This window comes from Triticum urartu, chromosome 6A (assembly GCF_056163025.1).
Source record: "Triticum urartu cultivar PI428250 chromosome 6A, HENAU_Tu73, whole genome shotgun sequence".
In the NCBI taxonomy this organism is placed as follows: domain Eukaryota; kingdom Viridiplantae; phylum Streptophyta; class Magnoliopsida; order Poales; family Poaceae; genus Triticum; species Triticum urartu.
Genome location: NC_141878.1, coordinates 486,834,649 through 486,859,316, shown reverse-complemented (window position 1 = coordinate 486,859,316; position 24,668 = coordinate 486,834,649). Strand labels below are relative to the sequence as shown.

The 24,668-nt window shown below is 47.9% G+C and overlaps 3 protein-coding genes across 3 annotated transcripts; all 3 read right to left on the bottom strand.

The window, feature by feature from the left end:
• Positions 1-4,902: 4,902 nt before the first annotated feature.
• Positions 4,903-7,640, bottom strand: LOC147965825 (uncharacterized). The gene is made up of 4 exons (XM_087528434.1): positions 6,540-7,640; positions 6,212-6,301; positions 5,460-5,527; positions 4,903-5,367 (listed from the first exon to the last, which is right to left on the bottom strand). Exons 1-4 carry the CDS (start codon positions 7,272-7,274, stop codon positions 5,226-5,228), a joined length of 1,035 nt encoding a protein of 344 aa, XP_087384560.1. The 5' UTR covers positions 7,275-7,640; the 3' UTR covers positions 4,903-5,225.
• A 1,737-nt stretch (positions 7,641-9,377) lies between these two features.
• On the bottom strand, positions 9,378-12,062 carry LOC147965824 (monodehydroascorbate reductase 1, peroxisomal-like). Its single transcript, XM_087528432.1, has 7 exons — positions 11,598-12,062; positions 11,433-11,484; positions 11,196-11,276; positions 11,003-11,121; positions 10,659-10,878; positions 10,369-10,484; positions 9,378-10,246 (listed from the first exon to the last, which is right to left on the bottom strand). Exons 1-7 carry the CDS (start codon positions 11,721-11,723, stop codon positions 9,467-9,469), a joined length of 1,494 nt encoding a protein of 497 aa, XP_087384558.1. The 5' UTR covers positions 11,724-12,062; the 3' UTR covers positions 9,378-9,466.
• A 153-nt stretch (positions 12,063-12,215) lies between these two features.
• On the bottom strand, positions 12,216-16,713 carry LOC147965823 (monodehydroascorbate reductase 2, peroxisomal). Its single transcript, XM_087528433.1, has 7 exons — positions 16,407-16,713; positions 15,602-15,653; positions 15,083-15,163; positions 14,607-14,725; positions 14,292-14,511; positions 14,046-14,164; positions 12,216-13,134 (listed from the first exon to the last, which is right to left on the bottom strand). Exons 1-7 carry the CDS (start codon positions 16,527-16,529, stop codon positions 12,418-12,420), a joined length of 1,431 nt encoding a protein of 476 aa, XP_087384559.1. The 5' UTR covers positions 16,530-16,713; the 3' UTR covers positions 12,216-12,417.
• Between the last annotated feature and the right edge of the window lie 7,955 nt (positions 16,714-24,668).

The following is a 24,668-nucleotide window of genomic DNA, read 5'->3' as shown; positions in this document are numbered from 1 at the left end:
CAGTAGGAGGCTACGCGCGAGTCCCTCGTACCTGCACAAAACAAATAAATTCTCGCAACCAACGCAAATAGGGGTTGTTAATCCCTATAAGGTCACTTACGAGAGTGAGATCTGATAGATATGATAAGATAATATTTTTGGTATTTTTATGATAAAGATGCAAAGTAAAATAAAGGCAAAGTAAATAGAAAAGGAAATAACTAAGTAGTAGGAGATCAATATGATAAAGATAGACCCGGAGGCCATAGGTTTCACTAGTGGCTTCTTTCGAGAGCATAAGTATTCTACGGTGGGTGAACAAATTATTGTTGAGCAATTGACAGAATTGAGGATAGTTATGAGAATATCTAGGTATGATCATGTATATAGGCATCACATCCGAGACAAGTAGACCGACTCCTGCCTGCATCTACTACTATTACTCCACTCATCGACCGCTATCCAGCATGCATCTAGAGTATTAAGTTAAAAACAGAGTAACGCCTTAAGTAAGATGACATGATGTAGAGGGATGGACTCATGCAATATGAAGAAAACCCCATCTTGTTATCCTCGATGGCAACAATACAATACGTGTCTTGCTGCCCCTACTGTCGCTGGGAAAGGACACCGCAAGATTGAACCCAAAGCTAAGCACTTCTCCCATTGCAAGAAAGATCAATCTAGTAGGCCAAACCAAACTGATAATTGGAAGAGACTTGCAAAAATAACCAATAATACATAAAAGAATTCAGAGAAGATTCAAATATTGTTCATAGATAGACTTGATCATAAACCCACAATTCATCGGTCTCAACAAACACACCGCAAAAAGAAGATTACATCTAATAGTTCTCCACAAGAGAGGGGGAGAACATTGTATTGAGATCCAAAAAGAGAGAAGAAGCCATCTAGCTACTAACTATGGACCCGTAGGTCTGAGGTAAACTACTCACACTTCATCGGAGGGGCTATGGTGTTGATGTAGAAGCCCTCCGTGATCGATGCCCCCTCCGGCGAAGCTCCGGAACATGCCCCAAGATGGGATCTCGTGGATACAGAAAGTTGCGGCGGTGGAATTAGGGTTTTGGCTCCGTATCTGATCATTTGGTGGTACGTGGATATATATAGGAGGAAGGAGTACGTCGGTGGAGCAAAAGGGGGCCCACAAGGATGGAGGGCGCGCCTGGTGGGGGTAGGCGCGCCCCCCTACATCGTGGCCTCCTGTTTCCTTTCTTGACGTAGGGTCCAGGTCTTCCGGGTCTTGTTCGTTGAGAAAATCACGTTCCCGAAGATTTCATTCCGTTTGGACTCCGCTTGATATTCCTTTTCTTCGAAACCCTAAAACAGGCAAAAACATCAATTCTGGGCTGGGCCTTCGGTTAATAGGTTAGTCCCAAAAATAATATAAAAGTGGATAATAAAGCCTAATAATTTCCAAAACAGTAAATAATATAGCATGGAGCAATCAAAAATTATAGATACGTTGGAGATGTATCAGATGCGTATTAAGTTATGGAAACATTTGGGATCATTCGACGGACTGCAGCACAATGTCGACCGCTTCGTTCACTCGACACGTGTCCTGGTGGGGCCCATGATAGTTCCATCTTCATCTTATCCCCATCATCAAGAATAGCTCAACCATTCTTCACCTTGATCGCACGCAGCAGCCTCTCCACATCCCGCGAGGCCAACCACCACATCCACTCCTTGAGGCGCATCATCCTCTTCCTAACCGGTGAGCTCCGTCATCACACACACACTTACCCTGGACGCAGAATGTGAGCCAGGGCGCAGCTCCCTGTGCATCCCTCATCGAGATCCACATCAAGTCGCCCACCACGCCATTGCTGCGAGAGGGGCCCATCTTCTGCAACATGTGAGCGGCGCGCTACTCTGACATGCTTCTGCAACAATGTATGTGGTGCTACTCGGGCATCTTTGTGCTCTATTGTGGTGAGCGGCGGCGTGCTCAGAGCAAAAGGGATTTTGTTGCTGTCGCAACACAAGCCAAGTTTGCAATTGCAATAACTGCAACATGAGTGGTGTTGCGATGGCGCCAACAGCCAGCAGTAGCCGATTGTAGGGATTTTTGTTGCGACTGCACCAAAGGCCTTATTTTGGAAAGGAAGAAAACGATTCGGATATATCACAACGAGAAGGGAAACCCCACTTGGAGAGATTGCAACAGGACGCGCATACACTCACCTCTGTGAACACACACATGCATACTCTACCCCTATGAGCACCTTCAAAAGACTGAGCCGGCATATCATCTTGAAATTTACGAAGTCACCGTAGGCACCTCATCATCAACGGGAACGTCTCCTCCCACTAAATGCGCATCGCCGAAAATTCTGAAATAAATCCAGAAATAAATGCGAGCAACATGACTTGAACCCTGATGAGCTGGGATACCACAATTCCTCTAACCATCCAACCACAATTAAGTTGGCAGCACAAACTGCATGAAAAAAATGTGTTAAAAAAAACCCGCAAAGGACCACGGTCCCCGTACATGTACGTTGCGTTACGTGCCCAGCCTAGCTGCAAATAGTATTTGTACGTATACGTTGCGGTCCGTTGGATCGGACGGACGACGCAAGCCCTGCGCCGTGCCGTGCGAGACTTGAAGCGTGAGCGTGTGAGCTCACGCACGCATGGACCAGCCTAGCCTAGCCGCTACTCGCAGCACTGCTCATTGATTGATTTCGACGACGCAAGTCAAATGCCGATCGAGAGCAGTGCAGTGCAGCACTGCACCAGCGGGGATACATTTGGTGTAGGTCCGTATCAGCAGGAGTAGAGTTGGTACGTACACCGCCATGCATGGGAATGGAATGTATGACGCGCTCGTACGTACCGCCGTATGTGTGTACCAGGCTTGAACTTTGATGAAGTGCGGCCGCCCCATATTAACTTCAGGGATATGTAACCAAGAAGGTACGCAGTTAAATCTGAGAATAGTTTCATACTTAAATCATAATTGAACCATACTCGTACATGTATCTCTCAAAACCATACTTAAACCATACCCATTTAATGTCATTTTCAGCCTAACCAAAACTAAACCGTCTATTTTTTCCACCCAAATCAATTTAAACCCAATACATAACCGTGGGTTTAAACCCAATACATAACCGTGGGTTTAAACCCAATACATAACTATGGGTTTGCTTAAATGTATATATGATTGCACAAATCGACATGTTAAGAAGCAAATGACATAGAGAAGGCATAAATGCATCTACAATAGTTTGGGAACAAAGTTATCGTTGAGATACGGTCAACACACAGTAAGAGTCAAAAAGACAATGCCCACGACTGAAAAGCTCACTGACAAGTGTATTAAAACCAATTGCTTAGCTAAAACATAAGCAAACACATTCAATTTGCATGCGTGGTGTTTTTCCATAATACAGAATTACGTAGTGCATCGCAGCATGTACGCGGATCAAAAATACTCGATGTCGATGCGTCCTTACTTATTGCACACAACCAATGTCCAGAAACCGGTTTAGACCCATAGTTTATAGCCGTTAATAACCGAATTGTTTAATCCCATAACCAACTATACCCAAATTGGTTTCTTCACATACCCAAACCAAAACCAAACTAAAAAAGATTCAGCCCAATAAAACTTGAATCAATCAAACCCAAAATAAGAACCGAACCGTTTCACCCAGTTTTTTAATAACCATTCTCAGGTTTATACGCAGTGCGGGCCGCGTTTCTCTCCGCGTTTTTGACGAACTCCTATCCTGCCGCACTTGATAACTGTAAACTGTACGGCATGAGGTGAGATGAGACGGTCGGTCGGTCGGCGTGCAGTTCAACTTCAATCACTGCGTGCTCTCCGTCTCCTGGGGTTTGGCGCGTGCATGAGCTAGCTGCTAGTCCCCAGTCCCAGGGCAGGCCACCGCTGCTGCACGAGCCGGCGCGCAGGTCGCCGTAGCCGAGGTCCCGGCTGATCGAGATGCGGCGATCGCGCCGAAAAGGCGAGCACACGTCCTGCGCCAGAGCGCGGACCCGGGCGCGCGCCGGCGCCTTCCGGGCCGGCCACGGCCTCGGCCAGACGCTCTGGCATGGCAGCTAGCCACAGTAATCACGTCGATCAGCTCACACATGGACGGCAGGAGGAGCATGAGCTCCAGCCAGCCGCGCGTGGTCCAGTAGGCCGCCGAGATCCAAGATCGTCCTCCTCCTCCTCCGGAGAGCACAGTTTTCTTTTTCTTGTGAGTTGGAGAGTACAGTGCTGTTGATTTCTCTCCCGGGCAGGCATGCAGACGCGGGGAGTACCATGGGGCTGGCGAATTTTTACGAGCCGCGTGCCAGCCCGTGTCCTGTCGGGCCCCTGCCCGAGGACCGGCAAGCGGGTGTACGCGTACGCGCATGCACGCGTGCACGCGGCGCGGTCCGTCGTCCGTCCGGCGACGCGATGGAACGGGGAGGGTGGAAACCTGTCCCGAACGGGCCAACATCGGATGCTCCTCCACCAGCCCGACGTAGCGTCGTCATGCAGACACTCGCCGCTGCTGGTGCGCCGGTGGACCGTACGATGGACCTACTAAGAATCCCACCGCCCCACGATCGAGACCGCCTGCTCGGGACGATCGATCTGACTGGTGAGGTTACTCGTTCCTGTGCCTGATACGGATAGTCCACTCCACGAAGCGCGGGGCCCCGCTCGTTTGTCTTGCGCGCGCGCGAGAGCCCCCCCTTTCCGCTTTCCGGAAGGCGCTTCCAGGGTTAGGGTTTCTCGCGGAAACCAGACGAACGCCAGATCCGGTCCAACGAGGTGTGCCATGCCCGCCCACACACACACACACACCCAAGGAGCAGGATCAGCATCATCATCCACGACTCGGTACCGTTTCCTCGTGGGCAACAACAACGAGAGGTACTCGCACCACGACGGCGTCCACAAAAGTCATGTACGTAGTAGGAGCAGCATCAAAGCGAACAGTCTGCAGGAACAGGAGGAAATAAACCGCCATCAACGCCACGTCGAGCGAGGCGTCAACTCATCACTTAATACTCTGCAGGGCGACGGAATGTGGCCCTGTAAACCTAGCAGCTAGTGGTAGTAGTAATGGCCAGCTTCACATCCATGGGTTGACCTCTGCGGGCAATCATGGAACGCGGCGCGTGTTGCAGACGAACCAACGTTGACAGGCCACCTGCTTTGCTTGCAAAAATAATCATCCTCCTCCTCTAGAACGACCGAGATGGTGGTGATCGGTTCAACTGGTGGCTTGGGTTTCCTGGGAGTTGACGTGGGCGAGGAACTTGCCGAGCTGGCGGTTGTAGGCGCACGGGCGCTCCAGGTGGAGCAGGTGCCCCGCCTTGGGGATGCCCTGCAGGTAGCACTTCTCGCCCAGCTGCCTGCAAACGCGAATGCACCGTCAGCTTTGCTCAGCTACGTGGCTTTGGTTTTTGGTTGAGCTGGAATGCATGTAGATGTAGTGGAAGCTTACTCTTTCATCTTCTTGGCCAGCTCTATGTCGAAGAGCTTGTCCTCCTCGCCCCAGATCAGCATTATCTTCTGCAACCACGCCAGCAATTCAGTTTATTTTCAGAAAAGAATAGTTTCATGTTTTTTAATGGATAAACCAAATTCAGCAGCATTTCTATCTCGAAAAAACCAAATTCAGCGCTAGGTTAAACAAGCAGCAGGTGGTGGCCTAGCTTATAATTTTTCTTTTTGAGACATGCCTAGCTTAGGTTAAGGGCCCAAGCACTCGGCCCATGTAAGCTTTAGAGCCCACGGACAGCACAGATTTAAAGCCCATAGCCGAGCATCACCGAAGAAACCCTCCTTGGAATAGAGTTCTAACAAAAATGAAACAGTCATTCCTATCTTCAGTCCCTGACTACTAGCAAGTCACAAGCATTGCCCATACATATATGTACTCGGTCAACGGTAGGTTGCCTAACGGGAGCAAAGTCACTAATTACAGAGGCAGCTCATTGATATAGTAACATGATTAAAGAAAAGTTTGCATGGTTCCTAGATGAGCAGAAACTGTCATGCCATGCCATGCCATGCCATGCATATAAAGCTGTGATGATGGTGCCATATTTGCAATTGAATTTGGCAGTCGCGCTCACTAGACACTAGGCAACTGCTTTCGTTTCAGTCGGGCCTGTGTAAGACAGGCCGGTGAACACAACAATATAGTAGTAGGTGTTGCTTGGTTTGACTTGAGCAAAGGCACTGCTCACTTACCTGCTGGAAAGTCGGTATCTTTGCGTCCATGTTGCTGTCTAGCAACCCCTGCAGCAGCTCCAGCCTCTCCTTCCTGTTGGTGAACATCGCCTACTCATCACCAAAGCAAAACACATATACGCGCATCAGTTAACCACCCAAACTACCATAATAAACCCAGCAAAACTACTATGTCAATTCCAAAAATTATCATTCACATTTAGCCAATAAACAGTTCCAAATTAGTACTTAACATTTAGAGTTTTAGACATATATATATATATATATATATATATATATATATATTTGAAACAAATTTAGACATATATAGGTGTGCTTGATTGATTACCTTGAGGTAGTCCTTGTACATCCTGTCCGGGAACCACATCTTCCGGTACATGGAGACGGAGAAGAGCGCCTTGAGGCCCTGGAGCGTCTCCGGCATGAGCAGCTCCGCGGAGGACCCGGCGCCGAGCCGCTCCATGGTCTCCCGGTTCACGGCGTCCGTCATGGCCACCACGGACCCGGACACGGCCAGCGACCGCACCAGGTCCGGCCGCGCCTCCGCCAGCTTGAACGCCACCATGCCCCCGTAGCTGAACCCGACCACGTCGCAGCGCGCCACGCCAAGCCGCGCCAGCGCCGCCGCCACGCACCGCGCCTGGAACTCCGGGGACCGGTCGGCGCTGTCCGTCCTGGACGACTTGCCGAAGAAGAGCAGGTCCGGGATGTACACGTTGTAGCGCGACACCAGCACGCCGAAGTTGAACTGGAACGTCACGTTGCCCTCGGCGGCGAAGCCGTGGATGAGGACCACGTTGGGCTTCGCCTCGGGGCCCTTCCTCCTGCTCCCACGACGGCCGCCTGACGGCTTCTTGGCCGCGGCGGCGGCGGCGTCTCCCCCTGTGGCGGCGGCGCTGGCGTCGTGTGGGCTGATGGTGGTGCCCTTCTTGCCGGCGTGGTGCTTGGGAGCCCAGACGTGCATGGTGGTGCCCGGCTCCAGCTCGACGTCGATGGGGCGGAGCCCGGCCAGCCTCATCATGCCCGTCAGCAGCGGCTTCTGCGCCTCGATCAAGTTCACCATCTTCCCTGCGATCTTGCCGTGCCGGCCTACGTGCGTGGCTGGCTGGCTGTAGTGTGCTAGCGCGTGCACGTTGCGGCTCAGGTGTTTGAACTCGGAGCAGTGGCCGGGCTTGTATTAGTAGGGGAGAAGCGGGGGAGGAGCAGGGGTCAGCTGTGACATGTGAGAACGCGACGACGGGCGTTGTAACGACCGGTGACGTCGACGGCGGCAACCGACGGCGACTGGCCGGAGGACGGGTGGGAGTTGGGTGGCGATCGAGGGAGGGACAGGGCAGCAGCAAGAAGGGATCCAACGGGAACAGAGAAGGGACAGGGAACGGGTTTAGTGGGGTTTAGTGATCTACCACAATCCACACATGCGCGTACGTTAGCTTGGACTGGTGGCTTGGTGCAACAAACTCATCCTACCAATGTGACGCGCCGGCTGCTCCTTCAGCATTTCTCGGTCTTTGGACATAGTTTTCTTTCTTTCCCAGAGAAACTTTCTTCATAATCTGTCATGGCGGCAATACATAATCGGTCTTTGGATATAACTAACAAAAATCATAACTAGGTCTGTGGACAAGCTAGGGGCGACTACAAACACCGGAACGAATTGAAGACGTGTTGCCTTCATTGCTATCCCTCACTGGAGCCGGTCAAAATCACAAAATTCTCTCATCAAACATCGAACATGGTACAACTAATAATCCAATAGTATTTGGACCTGCAAACCTATGACAAAAATATCAGGTTTGGGTTTGACTCGCACTTCGGGTAAGAGGGCAATGTATAAACCTTGCGTTCGGCCCTCTTTCTCTAATGCACGACACCGTGTACGACTTGGCGACTAACGGGGAGAGGAATGCAAAGGTTGATGGCGGAGAAGGCGGAAGACAACGGGGCTGTTTGGATTGTGACTATCTTTGCCATATATTGCCACATGATTTTTGCCACACTTGCCTTAATTGAGTTGCTTAAATTGTTAGCCACACTTTGGCTTGCCTAAGGAAATTTTACCACACTTTTTGTGTCTATGACATGTGGGGTTCACTGCTCATAAAAAAAACCCTTACCTTAGGTGTGGCTAGAACCAAACACCTACCTAACTTGGTCAAACTTGTCTAAAGTTAGACGTGGCAAAGTGTGGCTGGGAACCAAACAGCCCCAGCAACGTCCTCTACTCGGACGCGCTCAACAACAAGTGCCTCCTGCATGTTTCGGCGGCCGGCGACCGGTAAGGAAGACTGAGACCGGCGTGAAGAGGATAGAAGGGTGGTAGAGAAACCAATGGGGGCTGCGTGTTGGCGTGCTCTACTTCAACGAGCATATTCCTGAGGCCCGGTGATTGGTGGCTGCCCTGCATGTCAAACTCTTGCGATGGAGGTCGCTCTGTTTCGACGTGTGGTGCGGTCCGACCCTAGGGTTGAATGGTTTTGTCCTGGTTGGATCCTACAGGTTTTTGGGCCATGAGGTTACCCTTCCGGTAACACTTTAACAATAGGCATGGGCGGTCCATAGAGCCAATGGGCTGAACGGGACCACCTGAAGTCCGAGGATCCGGACAAACTTTATTGTATTTGACAGTTGGGAAGTCATCATACTACGACCACACAAGACCATCAAACCTAAAGAACAACCATCGTCAATAAAGGAAACGCAGACCGAAAGAATCTAAACACACGAACGAAGACTAAATCCAAACAGATCAATCGATGACCAACACCGGTCAGATCCCATGAGATCCATCGGAGACACACCTCCACACACTCTTTGATGGCGGTAGACCTACCATCAGGACGGGGGTTCAGACGTGGGAGCCATTATTCCTCCTAGGTGACATTGCCGCCGCCACACAACGCTGACCAAGACCCTGAACCAAACAAAGGTCGGGGGTCCTCCGCACCTCCATGTTCGGAAGATCAATGAAGACGGGGTGGACCGGTGGTGGCGCGGATGGGAGGAGAGGAAAACCTAACCGAATAGGAGTCTTGATAGGAGAAAACTGTTCAGGGTCAAGCTAAAAGTAGTCAACACTCTTTTGGGTATATAATAGTTAATTTCCAAACGGAATGAAGAAAATCTCCATCATCCAACTGCAACTTCATCGTTTTGTTATGTCATATGGAGTAGAACGATACGTGAATTCGTTTGAATAATTGTACATTTTTAAAGGTAGTCCTTTCGTTTAACTGGATTATTGTGGATACATCATCATAACTTAGGGTCGGCGAAATCACGTTTCACCACGTACGGCGCCATCCAGCCGTACCAGTACGCGAACGCCGCGATGGACACCGCCGCAGCGACCCCGACCGTGGCGTGCCGCGCATAGGTAGGCCTGTCGCCGGCGGCGAGCCCACCCCGACGCACCCCCTTGCGGCGGCTCTCCTCGTCGGCGAACCCGAGGCCGCGGCTCCCGAGCTCGGCGGCCACGTCCGCGATCGCCGCCCGGCTGCGCACGGCGCTCGCCATCGCCTCGTTCTCCTCCCGGCTCCCGCCTTCGATGAAGGCGCCGGCGACCCGGCCTCCGCTGACCCAGCACGCGCCGAACTTTGCCTTTCCTCCGGCTCCCGGCGGCGAGAAGTCCCCGAAGTGGACGGCTTCTCCGGCGTTGTCGCCGTAGAACTGCCAGGACAGGGCGAAGACCCTGGAGTAGAAGTACGGCAGGTAGCCGAAGGCTTTCCCCTCCTCCGCGGCGCCGCCGGAGGGCTCCAGGATGGCCTCGATGGCCCGCCGCGCGGTCCTGCGCGCGCAGTCGACGTGCTCGAACCGGCGCACGGCGCCGCCCAGGAGCGCGACGGGGAACGCGGCCACGTCGCCCACGGCGTACACGGCGGAGTCGCTCGTCTGCATCCGCCCGTTCACCTTGATCCCGCCTCTCTCCACGGCCAGCTGGCCGTCGAAGAGGCCGGTGTTGGCGCGAGCGCCGATGCCGACGACCACCATGTCCGCGGGAAGCCGCCTGCCGTCTCGCAGGATCGCCGCAGCCACCTGCACATGCAAAATCGGTACTAGACTCAGTTCAGTTCAGTTCAGTTTACACCCTACCAGCAGTCCGAGTGTAGCTGATCTGAGAAGTTTCATCCACATACAATGGCAAGGAAGGAACTGACCTTCCCATCTGAGACCTCCAAGGATTTAACCGCGGTTCCTTTGACGAAAACAACCCCTTTTGCAGCGTAGTACTTCTCATAAAATTCAGCAATCTTGGGTGTAAAAAGACGACCCACTGCACAGAACAAATCGCACGCAGCTCACTTTCAGATCAGGGTGAAAATACAGTGGGGGTGAGTGCTCTCCTAGCGTCCTATTAGTATCTCTCGAAGCAGAAAATTCAGAGTTCCGATCGAGCTTCAGATAAGTACTGTAGTACGTAGTAGCATGATGGCACAACACAACTCACTGCAGTGTTTTCCCGGGAAGACCATGGTGACCTTGACCTCATTGGCAACCAAGGCCGCCGCGCACTCCATTCCTATGTAACCACCGCCGATCACAACGGCGTTTCCACCGTGGCATGATCTCATCACCCCCACCATTCTATCGGCATCCTCGAGGCTGCGCAGGTAGCACACGTTGGCCGCGTCCGAACCGCGAACCCCAAATTCCTCCAGCTCCGAGGCCTACATACATTACATACATGTGAGGAACCAAATACTCTAGATCGATCTTGGACGCTTGGTTCTGAATTTTCCCGAGCAAACACGCAGGGGTGATGGAGAGTGTTCAGCCTGAATGTTTACGGACCCGGGCGCCTGTCGCGACGATGAGGGTTTTGTAGCCGATGGTTTCCCCGGAGTCCGTGAGCAGCGTCTTCCGGCGGACATCGGCCGAGATCACCCTCGTCGCAAGAACAAGTTCGATGCCTGGTCAAGCAGCAGAGACACGTACATGATCAGCAGAGATAGAAGCATAGATACATACATGCATACATACATACCGTGATCTTTGTACCATTGCTCCGTGAGCACCTCATCGTTAGCACCAGCGCAGGTATGGAACGCCGGGAGACGAGCAGCGCCTGCGAATAGCAGAGTGGTTTTTGTTGTTTCCCCGGGGAAATAACAGAGCGATTACAAAGAACTCATGCGCAGACGCTACGCTTACAGCTTGAAGATGGAGTGGAACAATCGGGGATCGGAAGAGATATAGAGAGAGAGGATGGACATGCGGGTACCTTGTGGGAGCAGATAGGCTTTGCTCAGTGCAGGGCGTTCGTAAGGAGCGACCTGCCAGCCAATCAAGAATGGTTCAACAAAGGAACACGCGCAGCCGTTCGATCGACCGGTATGAAATGAACTTGACAGAATTGTTAAAGCTACACAAGGGAGAGCGTACGTACGGCCTCGTCGGAGATGATGCAGAGCTCGCCGGGGGAGGCGCCGGCGCGGCGGCGGGCGAACTCGAGCGCCGCGTAGCCCGCGGCCACGCCGCCGCCCAGGATCACGTACGCGAACGCGCGGCCCATCTCTTCTCCGCGCTATATATATTATCTTTCTATCAATCAGCAAAGCTATCTCGATATACCTGGTCCGTAGCTGCTCGCCATGGACCAGTGGACGGCCGCGCTTAAGTAGCCCGGGCAGCTTGTTCTTGGCTTGCGAGGAGGAGATCGAGTGGGGGCATGGCCGGAAACAAATGCCTTGCCCTTGCTCTTCCTCACACTCCTACCATGGCCCATGGCCCATGGGACCACTGGCCCACTGCCATCTTCTTTGCCCTTGCAGCCAAGGAAAATGTCCGCAGAGAATTCTTCTCGGTGAAGGCAAGGTGCGCTTTCCGCTCTGCTCTGCACTTCGGGTGCGTTTTGGCTGCCACGACGGCGTAATGGGAGTTGCAACAGCGTCCCGGCGTACTAGCATCTGGTTAGGTGGCCATGCACGGGCTTGCAACCTGCAGGCGATCCCAGCCATCGTTGCAGAAACTGGAGGTGATTCAAAGACATCAGCAGCCCAGCGACTGCAGAAAAAAATTATGGATTTCATGAGGGAGCAAAAGGATCGCTCTCGAGATTTTGTGACATCGTTTCGTTCGTTTAAAAATATATGATGGTGTTTCTATACTTGTTTACAGTATGAGACAAAATTACACTTTCGTACAGGTTTTTATACAGGATTCCCTCCGAGTGCACATCACAGATCTTCCTCCGGCCTTCCATCAGCTCACCACCTGCGGCGCTTCCTGCCGTACCAATAACCGAACGCGGAGATCGAGACGGCCGCAACAACCCCCGCCGTCGCGTACCACACGAAGGTGGGCTTCTCGCCGAGGGTGACCCCGCTGTCAGGCACGTCTTTCTTGCTTTCCTGGATGGCAAATGCCAGGCCTTGTCTTTCAAGTTCAGACATGTCCGAGACCTTGGTTTTACGCCAGACAACCACCGATAACGCCTCGTAGTCGTCCCGGTCCCCGCCTTCCAGGAACGCGCCCGTGATCTGGCCCTTGCTGACCCAGTATGCGCCGAACCGAGGGCTGTTGCTCGTGAAGTCGCCGTAGTGAATTACTTCTCCGACATTGTCTCCATAGAACTGCCAGGACAGTGTGAAGACTCTGGAGTAGAAGAATGGCAGGTAATCGACGTCCCTGCTTTTGGAAGGCTCCAGGATGGCTGCGACGGCATGTCTGGCGGTTCTACGAGCCGAGTCAACATGCTCAAGCCGTCGGATATCACCGTCAAAGAGCTTGATGGGGAACGCGGCAACATCACCAACAGCATACACGGAGCTGTCGCTAGTTTGCATTTGCCCATTTACCTTAATGCCGCCCTTCTCCATCAGCAGCTGGCCTTCAAAAAGGCTGGTATTTGCACGGATCCCAATACCAACTACTACCATATCAGCAGGAAGGTGGTTGCCATCTTTTAGGATTACTGAAGTCACCTGTAAATACACAGTAAGCTTCTTACTTTGACAGTCACATTGTCAGTAAATAAAGACAACCGCTTAAGTATCACTAGACTATTCAAACTGGATGGAATGGAAAATACACTTTAAATAATAAAGCCAATAGTCGGTAGACCATTCAAACTGGACGGACATGGAAAGTACACTTTAAATAGTAGAGCTCATAGTGGTTGGTATTGATTGGTAAAATAACAGGTATGGTTGAACCTTGATAAGCTCAAGATACCTCGTTGGTGCCACAGCATGCTACTGAAAAACCAATACATTTTTCTCCAGGAATGCCTAGTCTCTAATCATATAGGACTTCCCTTAAGAGAAGGGTGTTCAAAGAGTTTCCGGTTCCTGCATTAAATATTCTGCTTTTCCTCCGGGTAGTCAGGTTGAAATACACAATCCTTTTCTTTTGTTTACTTGCTTCAATACAACTCTCAGATCGAGAGTTTCTACAAGCCGCTTGCTTATATATTTCATCAAAGCATGACATGACATGATAAAGTAGATACGGTATCGCCACTTAGATGTAGATTCATCAAAGCATGGCAGGACATGATAAACTAGATATAGATCAGGTTCAAGCGAATCTATGTCAATATTGGACAGCAACAGGGCCTACACAGTACACCATAATACAGAAGAGCTAAATTCTCCCCGAAATGGCCAAAACACAAATAGTTCTTTGCCAGTTGTTAAGTATGACCGTGATTTCAACAGCTATCCCATACTCCGAACCCAAGAACCTTTACCAGCCACCTGAATATGACTGCCAGGAAAAGAAATTCTGGACCTTGACTTCTAGTATAAGACGAGAGTTTCATCATTTTCTAATACAGTGTAGTTACTAGCCATGAACTGCAAAGTACACCCAGTTTCATGGAATAGAAACTCACCTTCCCTGTTGAGTCTTTTTCAAAGGATGTAAGCACAGTTCCTTTGGTAAAAGTAACTCCTTTCAATGTGTAGTAGCTTTCATAATATTCTGCAATTTTTTCTGTAAATAGCCGACCCACTGCAGAAAAACAAATCAAGGGCATATACAGATGAGCAAAATGGGTCTTTACAGCATATCATGGGAGTCCTAAATCCTAAGACAACATGTAAACAACAAATCAAGCGACACAACATCTAATACTTACTGCAGTGTTTTTCAGGAAAGACCATGGTTACTTTTATCTTATTAGTAACCAATGCTGCTGCACATTCCATTCCTATGTAGCCACCACCGATGACAACAGCATTTCCACCAGAACATGAGCTCATCGCATTCACTAATTTATCCGCGTCTTCAAGATTGCGCAAATAACATATGTTTGCAGCATCTGAACCGCTTATTCCAAACTCTTCCAGCTTCAAAGCCTATATCATGTACAGAGACACATAAAAATAAATCCAATATATTATAATTAAAAATGAGAGAAGATGGACTTAAAGAAGTATAAATAAGTCCATACCCGAGCACCTGTTGCAATTATAAGCGTCTTATAGCTGATAGTTTCTCCAGTTGCTGTAAGCAATGTCTTCCGTCTCACATCAGCAGATATCACTCTTGTTCCAAGAACAAGTTCAATACCTACTCACGTAAATTGACAGTTAGTACATATACCCCACCGACACATTACAGACAATAACAACTGGATCATAAAACTATTTGTATAATTGAATCGAAGAACCAACAATAATACCATATATTTTACCAGATCTTTTTTCTCGAGGATATTTTTATCAAATATGATGTTTACCCAGAACTCTAATGAACTACTCCCTCTGATCCAAATTAATTGACACTCCTTTAGTACAGCTTATACAACTTAAGTTGTACTAAAGGAGCATCAATTAATTTGGATCGGAGGGAGTATCTCATTTCTCATATGCATACATGCGATGGAAATTAGACCGAAGTGGAAAACCAAAAGCTAATCAAACCTACCTTGTTCCTTGTACCATTTTGTCGTCAGTAACTCATCATTAGCTCCAACACAAGTATGGAATTTTGGAAGCCGAGAAGGATCTGTAAATTTTACAGGTATTAAAAACAGTTAGCAAAACTAACAGGCTGCACGTCAAATACTGGGAGACAGGACACATTAGCAAATACCATAGTAAGAAAAGAATGCAAAACATAGTGTTAACAGTAGCATGATGAATTAATCACGATTGATATTCATTTTTCTAGGATGTAGTTATATTCATTTTTAGGATGTAGCTATATTCTTTTTTAGCAAATACCATAGTAAGAAAAGAATGCAAAGCATAGTGAAACTGTCTATCAGTGTGTCATAAAACTACCTTTTTAGGATGTAGCTATATTCATTTTTTTAGTGAAAGAAGAGAGGTAATATTTCAAAATTTGAAAACAGTGATATTAATCACGATTGATACTATATATAAGTGGCAAGGTGGAATGCTCGGTGGGTTATCAAAACTTTTAAGTGTGCAAGGAATGTACCTTCTGGGAGTAAATAGCCTTTGCTTAATGCAGGGCGTTCATAAGGAGCAACCTGGCAAGATACGAAAGAGATCATTAAGAGAAATACATGTTCAATGATAGAATCACAGGGCCTGAACTGAGTGATAATTGTTCCACAAGCAAAAAAGAACAACATATTATCCCTGTTTGTTTTTAATTCCCCCGCCCCCCTGGTTTGCCACCGCCTTTTCACATCTTCCATGGAAAAACAAATTCAACTACTATGCCGAATCACCATATGGACTATTGTTCATTACAGCTGAATCTTAAGACCACACAGAGAAATTTGGCATTCCTTTCTTGCTCCTTGAAGGGAAATTCCTACAAACTAGGCACAAAATGCATGCTTGGAACATACATGATTCCTTAAAGGTCAGACAGAGGATCAAAACTAACCCATTTTTTCCCATTGCTACCTCAGTCGTCATTTTTCAGTTACCAAACTGCAGTGCAGGGTACTATGTGTGTCCCTAAATAGCACCCTGCTATGGCCGTGATAAAAAATCCCCCCTGCTTATCCAGGCAAATCAATCAAGGCTCTAATAAGCCATACATCATCTCGAAGGCAACGAAACGTAAGCATTCCTGGCTTGGCGGCTGAAGCAGCCACAAATAAATCCTTCCTGATACGGTTGGAAGCGCAAGAAAACCACCAATCCGAAGCACCAGTGGCGCGGTCCTATCCACTGACGGACAACTAGGATTCGATTACAGACGAAGTTCTGAAGCTGACGAAATACTACAGGAGGGGGTCCGAACTCAGGAGGGGGAAGGGAGCGCTCACGGCCTCTTCGGAGATGATGCAGAGCTCGCCGCGGGAGTAGCCGCCGCGGCGGGCGAACTCGAGCGCCGCGTAGCCCGCGGCCACGCCGCCGCCCAGGACGACGTACACGAACGCGCGCCCCATCCTGCCTGTGTCTGCTGGGCTCCTCCTCCTCCTCCTCGGCCCCTAGATGCGGGCCATGGCGCGGCCTCTCTCTGCTCGGCTTGTGGCGAGTCGTGTGTAGGGGTGGGGGTTGGGGATGACGAAATGACGTCCACCTGCGTTGCGTCTCCACTCTGTGTGTGTGTCGTGTTATCTTCCCCTCGCGTTGAAGCAAAGGTGGATATGGGCTTCCATTAATGTGGAGCGTGGAATTTGCTGGTGTTTGTTTTAAAAGTTTTCGTGTGGGTTGAGAATTTCTGGAAGGAAAATGTGGGAGCAACTAGTTTTTTTTTTAGATTGTGGGAGCAAGTACTAGTATTTTAGGGTAATACTGCCGCTTTTATCTAGATCTATACCTCTATATACCCCTACTAATAAAGCAAGGTCGGAAAATTCCTCACTGCTGCCTCCCGTAGGAGTCTGGACCGTGTCTCAGTCCCAGTGTGTCTGATTATCCTCTCGGACCAATTACTGATTATCGCCTTGATAAGCTATTACCTCACTGATGTTCTTGGTTTCGTCTCATGATCAGATGTTTTTTTCGTTAGTTTTGGTCACGTACAGCGGTAAGTCTATTCTATTTTGGTCACGCACGTGGTGGTACTATTCCCTCCATTCCCTTTTGTAGTGCGCATAATTTTTTTGCTCACATTCCAAAATGTAGTGCGTGCATGCTGATTTGGACAAGTTACCCCTTGCATGAAAACCAGGGACACACAGCAGTGCTTGCACATGAGTGTGGGCAGAACGTGCATGAGTGTAGGCAGTGCTTGCACATGAGCTAGCAACTATGCGCATTATAAATTGAAACAAAGGGAGTAATTGTTTTTTTAAAAGTGGTACTAATCGAAATCACTAATTAAGGAGTACTCGTTGCAAAAAACGCTTCACTTTCACAGGTTGCGACAAGTAGCGCCCATGCAGCGCGCCACTTGTCGCAACCTGGGAGTTTTCCCTTTTTTCTTAGATCCGTTTATTCAAAACATTTTATCTTTTAAACTGTGCGTCCAAATCTCGAACCGTTTTCATCATTGGATTCCTTGCGTCGAGATCTTCAAAACTAGATCTTATGTTGATAGGTTTTGACGAACATTTTTTTCATGAAAAAAAACAGACGAAAAAACCAAGCGAAAAACCGAACACGGAGCACGGTTTTTTTCCTTTTCGAAAGAGGCACGCCCGTGCCTCTCGCGAAATCACACCCGCGCCTCTTGTGGAAGCAAAACCGTGACTCTCGTGGAAGGAAAAAAAAACAGAAAACACGTTTTTTTTTCGTTTCTGAGAGGCACGACCGTGACTCTCGCGAAAGCACAATCGTGCCTCTCGCGGAAGTAAAACTGTGACTCTCGCGAAAGAAAAAAAACAGAAAACACGTTTTTTTTCCTTTCTGAGAGGCACGGCCGTGACTCTCACGAAAGCACAAACGTGCCTCTCGCGGAAGCAAAACCATGACTCTCGCGAAAGAAAAAAAACAGAGAACGCGTTTGTTTTTCCCTTTCCGAGAGGCACGGCCGTGACTCTCGCGAAAGCACAACCGTGCCTCTCGCGGAAGCAAAACCATGACTCTCGCGAAAGAAAAAAAAACAGAAAACGCGTTTTTTTTTCGTTTCCGAAAGGCGCGGCCGTGACTCTCACTAAAGCACCACCGTGCCTCTTGCGAAAAAAACCGTAACTTTTGCGGGAAAAAACGCGTTTTTTCGTGCAAAATAAATTTTTTTTGAAAAAAATATTTTGATCGAAAAGCTAAGGAAGACTGGAAGAAAATCAAAACGTCGAAAAAACCCGGAAAAAAACTGTTTAAAAAATCGAAAACGCGTACAGAAAAATAAAAAACAAAATCCAAAGGGAGTGTCCAGAGCGTGACACGTCGAAAAAACCCGGGAAAAAACTGTTTAAAAAATCGAAAACGCGTGCAGAAAAATAAAAAAACAAAATCCGAAGGGAGTGTCCAGAGCATGACACGTGGCGAATGGCTGAGAGCGCGCCAAATGGCGCTGATCGTTGTGAGGCTTCCGAAGAAGCGCTCCTTAACTAGTTACTCCCGATACTAATTGTTGTTTCATCTCAATTTTACGTGCCTTGCTGGGTGCTTGGGCCTCGGCCTGCTTCGTACAAATACATACCTGAGCCAGAAGTATCAGTGTGGGCCTTTAGAGTGCTTTATGTATTGCATTAAAAAAAAGCTGGCCACCTAAAGTGGGATTGAGCTCATGACCTCTTCTTCAAAGTTTAAGGCTAGCACCAACTGAAACAGATCACTTATTTGCTAGAAAATACGGTTCGGCTTGTAATGAATAGTACACATCGTTTTTCTGTAACAAATCACATCTACTTAAATATACATGGGATTAGAAAATCAACAAAACCGGGACATCTAATATGAGGAAAGGGAGAAACTGACGGCGTCTCCTTCGAGCTGCGGTGCCAACATCTGCAGGTGTGAGGTCACGGTCTTTCAGCGGTTGAAGTTTCGCGATGGATCCTTGTCGGCTCCGCTCCGGTCTCGGCGATCACGGACCTGCGTTCTCCGGTATCCATGGCATGCTGGCGTCCTACCGGCGCGGTTTCGGCCCCGACGCTTGGGTAGCTACGTCCCTTCCAGCTTCTTTGGCTCGCCGGTGTTCTGGCTACTCCGTCCTCAGCAGCTTGGAACTGCGCTCTCCTTTCGGTTCCTGGCTTGCCGACGACGCCTGTCGTCACCCTACCCATCTGTGTCGGCTCTCTACCTTGCTGCCTCCCCGACCCCATCCTCCTACACGCCTTGCCGGCTCCAAAGCTCGTGTTTTTCCGGCGGCAGATGCAGCCCCACCCCTTCCTCCCTAATGAGGTGGCGATCGATCGGCGGGCGGGCGGGCTTCCTCATCTTCAGTTCCTCACCTAGTCGCTATGGGATTGCACGGATATTGGCTTGGCGAAATCCATGCTCGGCTTGCCGATGCTGGCAGCGGCGACACTCGTGGGTGTCGTTTTCCTTGTTGGAGGCGCTGCCATGGCCTCTCAGCGTGCCCCTCTTCGAGCTTCCGGGGAAACTCTAGGTCCGATTCGTCGGATCGAATGGTGACGGTGTCACAATGCCGTTTCCCTTCTTGAAGCACAAGACTTCAAAATCAGTCGTAATCGTCTGCTTCACTCCCGCTACGACTGAGTGCATGTTAGAATATAAGTTGGTTTTAAATATAGAGGTAAGGAGTAGAGATCGAATAGGTTTAAAACATGTATTACTTGTCTTGTACTCCAAGACTCTACCCCCTCATGTATTTTTTTGTGGGGAAACACTGAGAGCTTTATTTAATAAAAGCGTTCACCAAACAGTCCGCCAACAGGCTACTGGTCAAGAAGCTAGGAACATTGTCAATCTAGCTTTCGGTTACGTCAATCGTGCAAGCAAGCTTAGCACAAATATGAGCGGGACCGTTGGCTGATCTTACAGCATGATGAATATGAAAAGAATTTAAACTACCAGCAAGTTCTCCAATTTCTACTAAGATAGGAGCCACAACCGATCGAGAATCGTGGCGAGTGTTCCAGAGGTTGACTACCTCCAGACAATCCATCTCCAACACGACGTTTGAAAAAACTCTCAAATTGGCGAAAATAACACCCTCTCGCATTGCCATCGCCTCCGCTATGAGAGGATCCGTAACTCCAGGGAATGGTTTACTCCATGCCCCAAGAAAAGAATCAGGGGAGCGAGCAACACCCTCGGCTCCTCCTTTACCATCTTCACATTTGATTGCAGCATCCGTATTTATCTTGACGAAGCCTGGTTCAGGGGGTCGCCACCCATGACCCGACATGACTAGGGATGACGTTGAGGTATATCTAAGAGAGCTAGTGTCTCCCTCGTATGGCGAACATACGTCGCCGGATCAAGCTTATCTTCCCCATGCGTCAGTCTGTTCCTAGAATGCCAGATCGACCACATAACTAAGACTAATATCGCTCGGTCTCTGAAAGTAAATTGTTCACCACAAATAATATCCTTGGCCCAAGTTATTGGATACAATATTGGCATATCAAAATCGAAAAGTTATTGCGCCCCCACTCAAATGTTGGGGAACGCAATAATTTAAAAAAAAATCTACGCACACGCAAGATTATGGTGATTGATACGTCTCCATCGTATCTACTTTTCCAAACACTTTTGCCCTTGTTTTGGCTAACTTGCATGATTTGAATGGAACTAACCCGAACTGACGCTGTTTTCAGCAGAATTGCCATGGTGTTATTTTTGTGCAGAAATAAAAGTTCTCGAAATGACCTGAAAATCAACGAAGAATATTTTTGGAATATATAAAAAATACTGGCGAAAGAATCAACGTCAGGGGGCCCACACCCTGTCCACGAGGGTGGGGGCGCACCCCTGCCTCCTGGGCCCCTGACGCTACACCGACCTCAACTCCAACTCCATACATTCATGTTCGGAGAGAAAAAAATCAAAGAGAAGGATTCATCGCATTTTATGATATGGAGCCGCCGCCAAGCCCTAATCTCTCTCGGGAGGGCTGATCTGGAGTCCGTTCGGGGCTCCGGAGAGGGGAATCCGTCGCCATCGTCATCATCAACCTTCCTCCATCACCATTTTCATGATGCTCACCGCCGTGCGTGAGTAATTCCATCGTAGGCTTGCTGGACGGTGATGGGTTGGATGAGATTTATCATGTAATCGAGTTAGTTTTGTTAGGGTTTGATCCCTAATATCCATTATGTTCTAAGATTGATGTTGCTATGACTTTGCTATGCTTAATGCTTGTCACTAGGGCTCGAGTGCCATGATTTTAGATCTGAACATATTATGTTTTCATGAATATATGTGAGTTCTTGATCCTATCTTGCAAATCTATGGTCACCTATTATGTGTTATGATTCGTTAACCCTGAAGTGACAATAATCGGGATACTTACCGGTGATGACCGTAGTTTGGGGAGTTCATGTATTCACTAAGTGTTAATGCTTTGGTCCGGTACTCTATTAAAAGGAGGCCTTAATATCCCATAGTTTCCAATAGGACCCCGCTACCACCGGAGGGTAGGACAAAAGATGTCATGCAAGTTCTTTTCCATAAGCACGTATGACTATATTCGGAATACATGCCTACATTACATTGATGAACTAGAGCTAGTTCTGTGTCACCCTATGTTATAACTATTGCATGAGGAATCGCATCCGACATAATTATCCATCACTGATCCATTGCCTACGAGCTTTTCATATATTGATCTTTGCTTATTTACTTTTCCATTGCTACTGTTACAATCACTATAAAACCAAAACTATTATTTTTGTTACCATTACCGCTACTATCATATTACTTTGCTACAGATATTAAGTTTTCCAGGTGTGGTTGAATTGATAACTCAGCTGCTAATACTTGAGAATATTCTTTGGCTCCCCTTGTGTCGAATCAATAAATTTGGGTTGAATACTCTACCCTCGAAAATTGTTGCGATCCCCTATACGTGTGGGTTATCAAGACTATTTTCTGGCGCCGTTGCCGGGGAGCATAGCTCTATTCTTTGAGTCACTTGGGATTTATATCAGCTGGTCACTATGAAGAACTTGAAAGATAAAAGGACCAAGATTTTTCCCTCAACTACGAGGGGAGGTAAGGAACTGCCATCTAGCTCTGCACTTGATTCACCTTCTGTTTTGAGTAAACTTGCGACACCTACACCTGATATTCATTCTGAAATGTCGCATGTTATTGATGATGCCACTTCTGCTTTGCATGATACTTATGATGAAACTACTTCTATGCTTGATAATACTGTGCCACTAGGTGAATTTCTTGATGAACAACTTGCTAGGGCTAGAGAGAATGAAATTATTGAAACTGATAATATTGATGAAAGTGATGATGAAGATTCTCCCCCTATATATGAATTGCCTGTTGTGCCTGAGGGTTATGTTATGGATGAAGAAACTGCTAGAGACTTCTTAGCTTGCAATGATAGATATCATCTTAAGAAATTATTATCTAAGCTTAAAGAAAAATCTTTGAATGCTAGAATGAAACATGACCCTGCTTTTGCTACTTCACCTATCTTTATTACTGATAAGGATTATAATTTCTTTGTCGATCCCGAGTTAATTACTTTGGTTGAATCTGGTCCTTTTTATGGCTATGATCTGAAACTGTTGTGGCACATCTTAATAAATTAAATGATATAGCCACCCTGTTCACTAATAATGAGAAAACTCGCTATTACTTTATCCTTAAGTTGTTTCCATTCTCATTAAGGGGTGATGCTAAAACATGGTTTAATTATCTTGATCCTGGTTGTGTGCGTAGTCACCAGGATATGATTTATTACTTCTCTGCTAAATATTTCCCCACTCATAAGAAACAAGCTGCCTTAAGGGAAATATATAATTTTGTGCAAATTGAATAAGAGAGTCTCCCACAAGCTTGGGGGAGGCTTCTCCGATTACTTAATGCTTTGCCTGATCATCCTCTCAAGAAAAATGAAATACTTTATATCTTTTATAATGGACTAACCAATGCTTTCAGAGACCACCTGGATAGTTGTGATGGTTGTGTTTTCAGGGAAAGAACTATTGATCAAGCTGAATTGCTATTGAATAATATGTTGACTGATGAAAATAATTGGACACTTTATGAACCAACTCCTAAGCCAACTCCGAAGTAAAGGGGTATTCTATTTCTCAGTCCTGGAGATATGCAAGAGGCAAAGAAATCTGTGAAAGAAAAAGGTATTAAAGCCGAAGATGTTAAGAATTTACCACGTATTGAAGAGATACATGGTCTTGATAAACCGATGATACGTCTCCGTCGTATCTATAATTTTTGATTGTTCCATGCCAATATTCGACAACTTTCATATACTTCTGGCAACTTTTTATACTATTTTTGGGACTAACATATTGATCCAGTGCCTAGTGTCAGTTCCTGTTTGTTGCATGTTTTTTGTTTCGTAGAATATCCATATCAAACGGAGTCCAAACGGAATAAAAATTGACGGAGATTTTTTTTGGAATATATATGATTTTTGGGAAGAAAAATCCACGCGAGACGATGCTCGAGGGGCCCACGAGGTAGGGGGCGCGCCCCAGGGTGTCATGCGCGCCCCTGACCCTCGTGGCCACCTCGTAAGGCGATTGGAGCCCTTGTTTCGCCGCAAGAAAGCTAATATCCGGATAGAGATCGTGTCAAAATTTCAGCCCAATTGGAGTTACGGATCTCTGGGAATATAAGAAACGGTGAAAGGGAAGAATCTGAGAACGCATAAACAGAGAGAGACAGAGAGACAGATCCAATCTTGGAGGGGCTCTCGCCCCTCCCATGCCATGGAGGCCATGGACCAGAGGGGAAACCCTTATCCCATCTAGGGAGGAGGTCAAGGAAGAAGAAGAAGGAGGGGGCTCTCTCCCCTCGCTTCCGGTGGCACCAGAGTGCCACCGGGGGCCATCATCATCACCGCGATCTACACCAACACCTCCGCCATCTTCACCAACATCTCCATCACCTTTCACCCTCTATCTACAGCGGTCCACTCTCCCGCAACCCGCTGTAACCTCTACTTGAACATGGTGCTTTATGCTTCATATTATTATCTAATGATGTGTTGCCATCCTATGATGTCTGAGTAGATTTTCGTTGTCCTATCGGTGGTTGATGAATTGCTATAATTGATTTAATTTGCTTGTGGTTATGTTGCTGTCCTTTGGTGCCCATCATATGATTGTGCGCGTGGATCACACCCTAGGGTTACTTATATGTTGATAGGACTATATATTGGAGGGCAAGAGTGACAGAAGTTTCAACCTAGCATAGAAATTGATGCATACGAGATTGAAGGGGGGCCAATATACCTTAATGCTATGGTTGGGTTTTACCTTAATGAACATTAGTAGTTGCGGATGCTTGCTAATAGTTCCAATCATAAGTGCATAGATTCCCAAGTCAGGGATGACATGCTAGCAGTGGCCTCTCCCACATAATACTTGCTATCGGTCTAGTAAAGTAGTCAATTGCTTAGGGGCAATTTCGCAACTCCTACCAACACTTTTCCACACTCACTATATTTACTTTATTGTTTCTTTATCTAAACAGCCCCTACTTTTTATTTACGTACTCTTTATTATCTTGCAAACCTATCC

Coding starts and splice junctions, on each gene's coding strand:
- LOC147965825 (XM_087528434.1), bottom strand. CDS start 7,274: ATGGTGAACTTGATCGAGGCGCAGAAGCCGCTGCTGACGGGCATGATG. Junction 5,528..6,211: donor AGATACCGACTTTCCAGCAG/GTAAGTGAGCAG, acceptor GCGTGGTTGCAG/AAGATAATGCTGATCTGGGG. Junction 5,368..5,459: donor CTGGCCAAGAAGATGAAAGA/GTAAGCTTCCAC, acceptor TCGCGTTTGCAG/GCAGCTGGGCGAGAAGTGCT.
- LOC147965824 (XM_087528432.1), bottom strand. CDS start 11,723: ATGGGCCGCGCGTTCGCGTACGTGATCCTGGGCGGCGGCGTGGCCGCG. Junction 10,879..11,002: donor TCGTCGCGACAGGCGCCCGG/GTCCGTAAACAT, acceptor TAATGTATGTAG/GCCTCGGAGCTGGAGGAATT. Junction 10,247..10,368: donor TGGAGGTCTCAGATGGGAAG/GTCAGTTCCTTC, acceptor TTGCATGTGCAG/GTGGCTGCGGCGATCCTGCG.
- LOC147965823 (XM_087528433.1), bottom strand. CDS start 16,529: ATGGGGCGCGCGTTCGTGTACGTCGTCCTGGGCGGCGGCGTGGCCGCG. Junction 15,654..16,406: donor GCATCATCTCCGAAGAGGCC/GTGAGCGCTCCC, acceptor GTATCTTGCCAG/GTTGCTCCTTATGAACGCCC. Junction 13,135..14,045: donor AAAAAGACTCAACAGGGAAG/GTGAGTTTCTAT, acceptor GTGTATTTACAG/GTGACTTCAGTAATCCTAAA.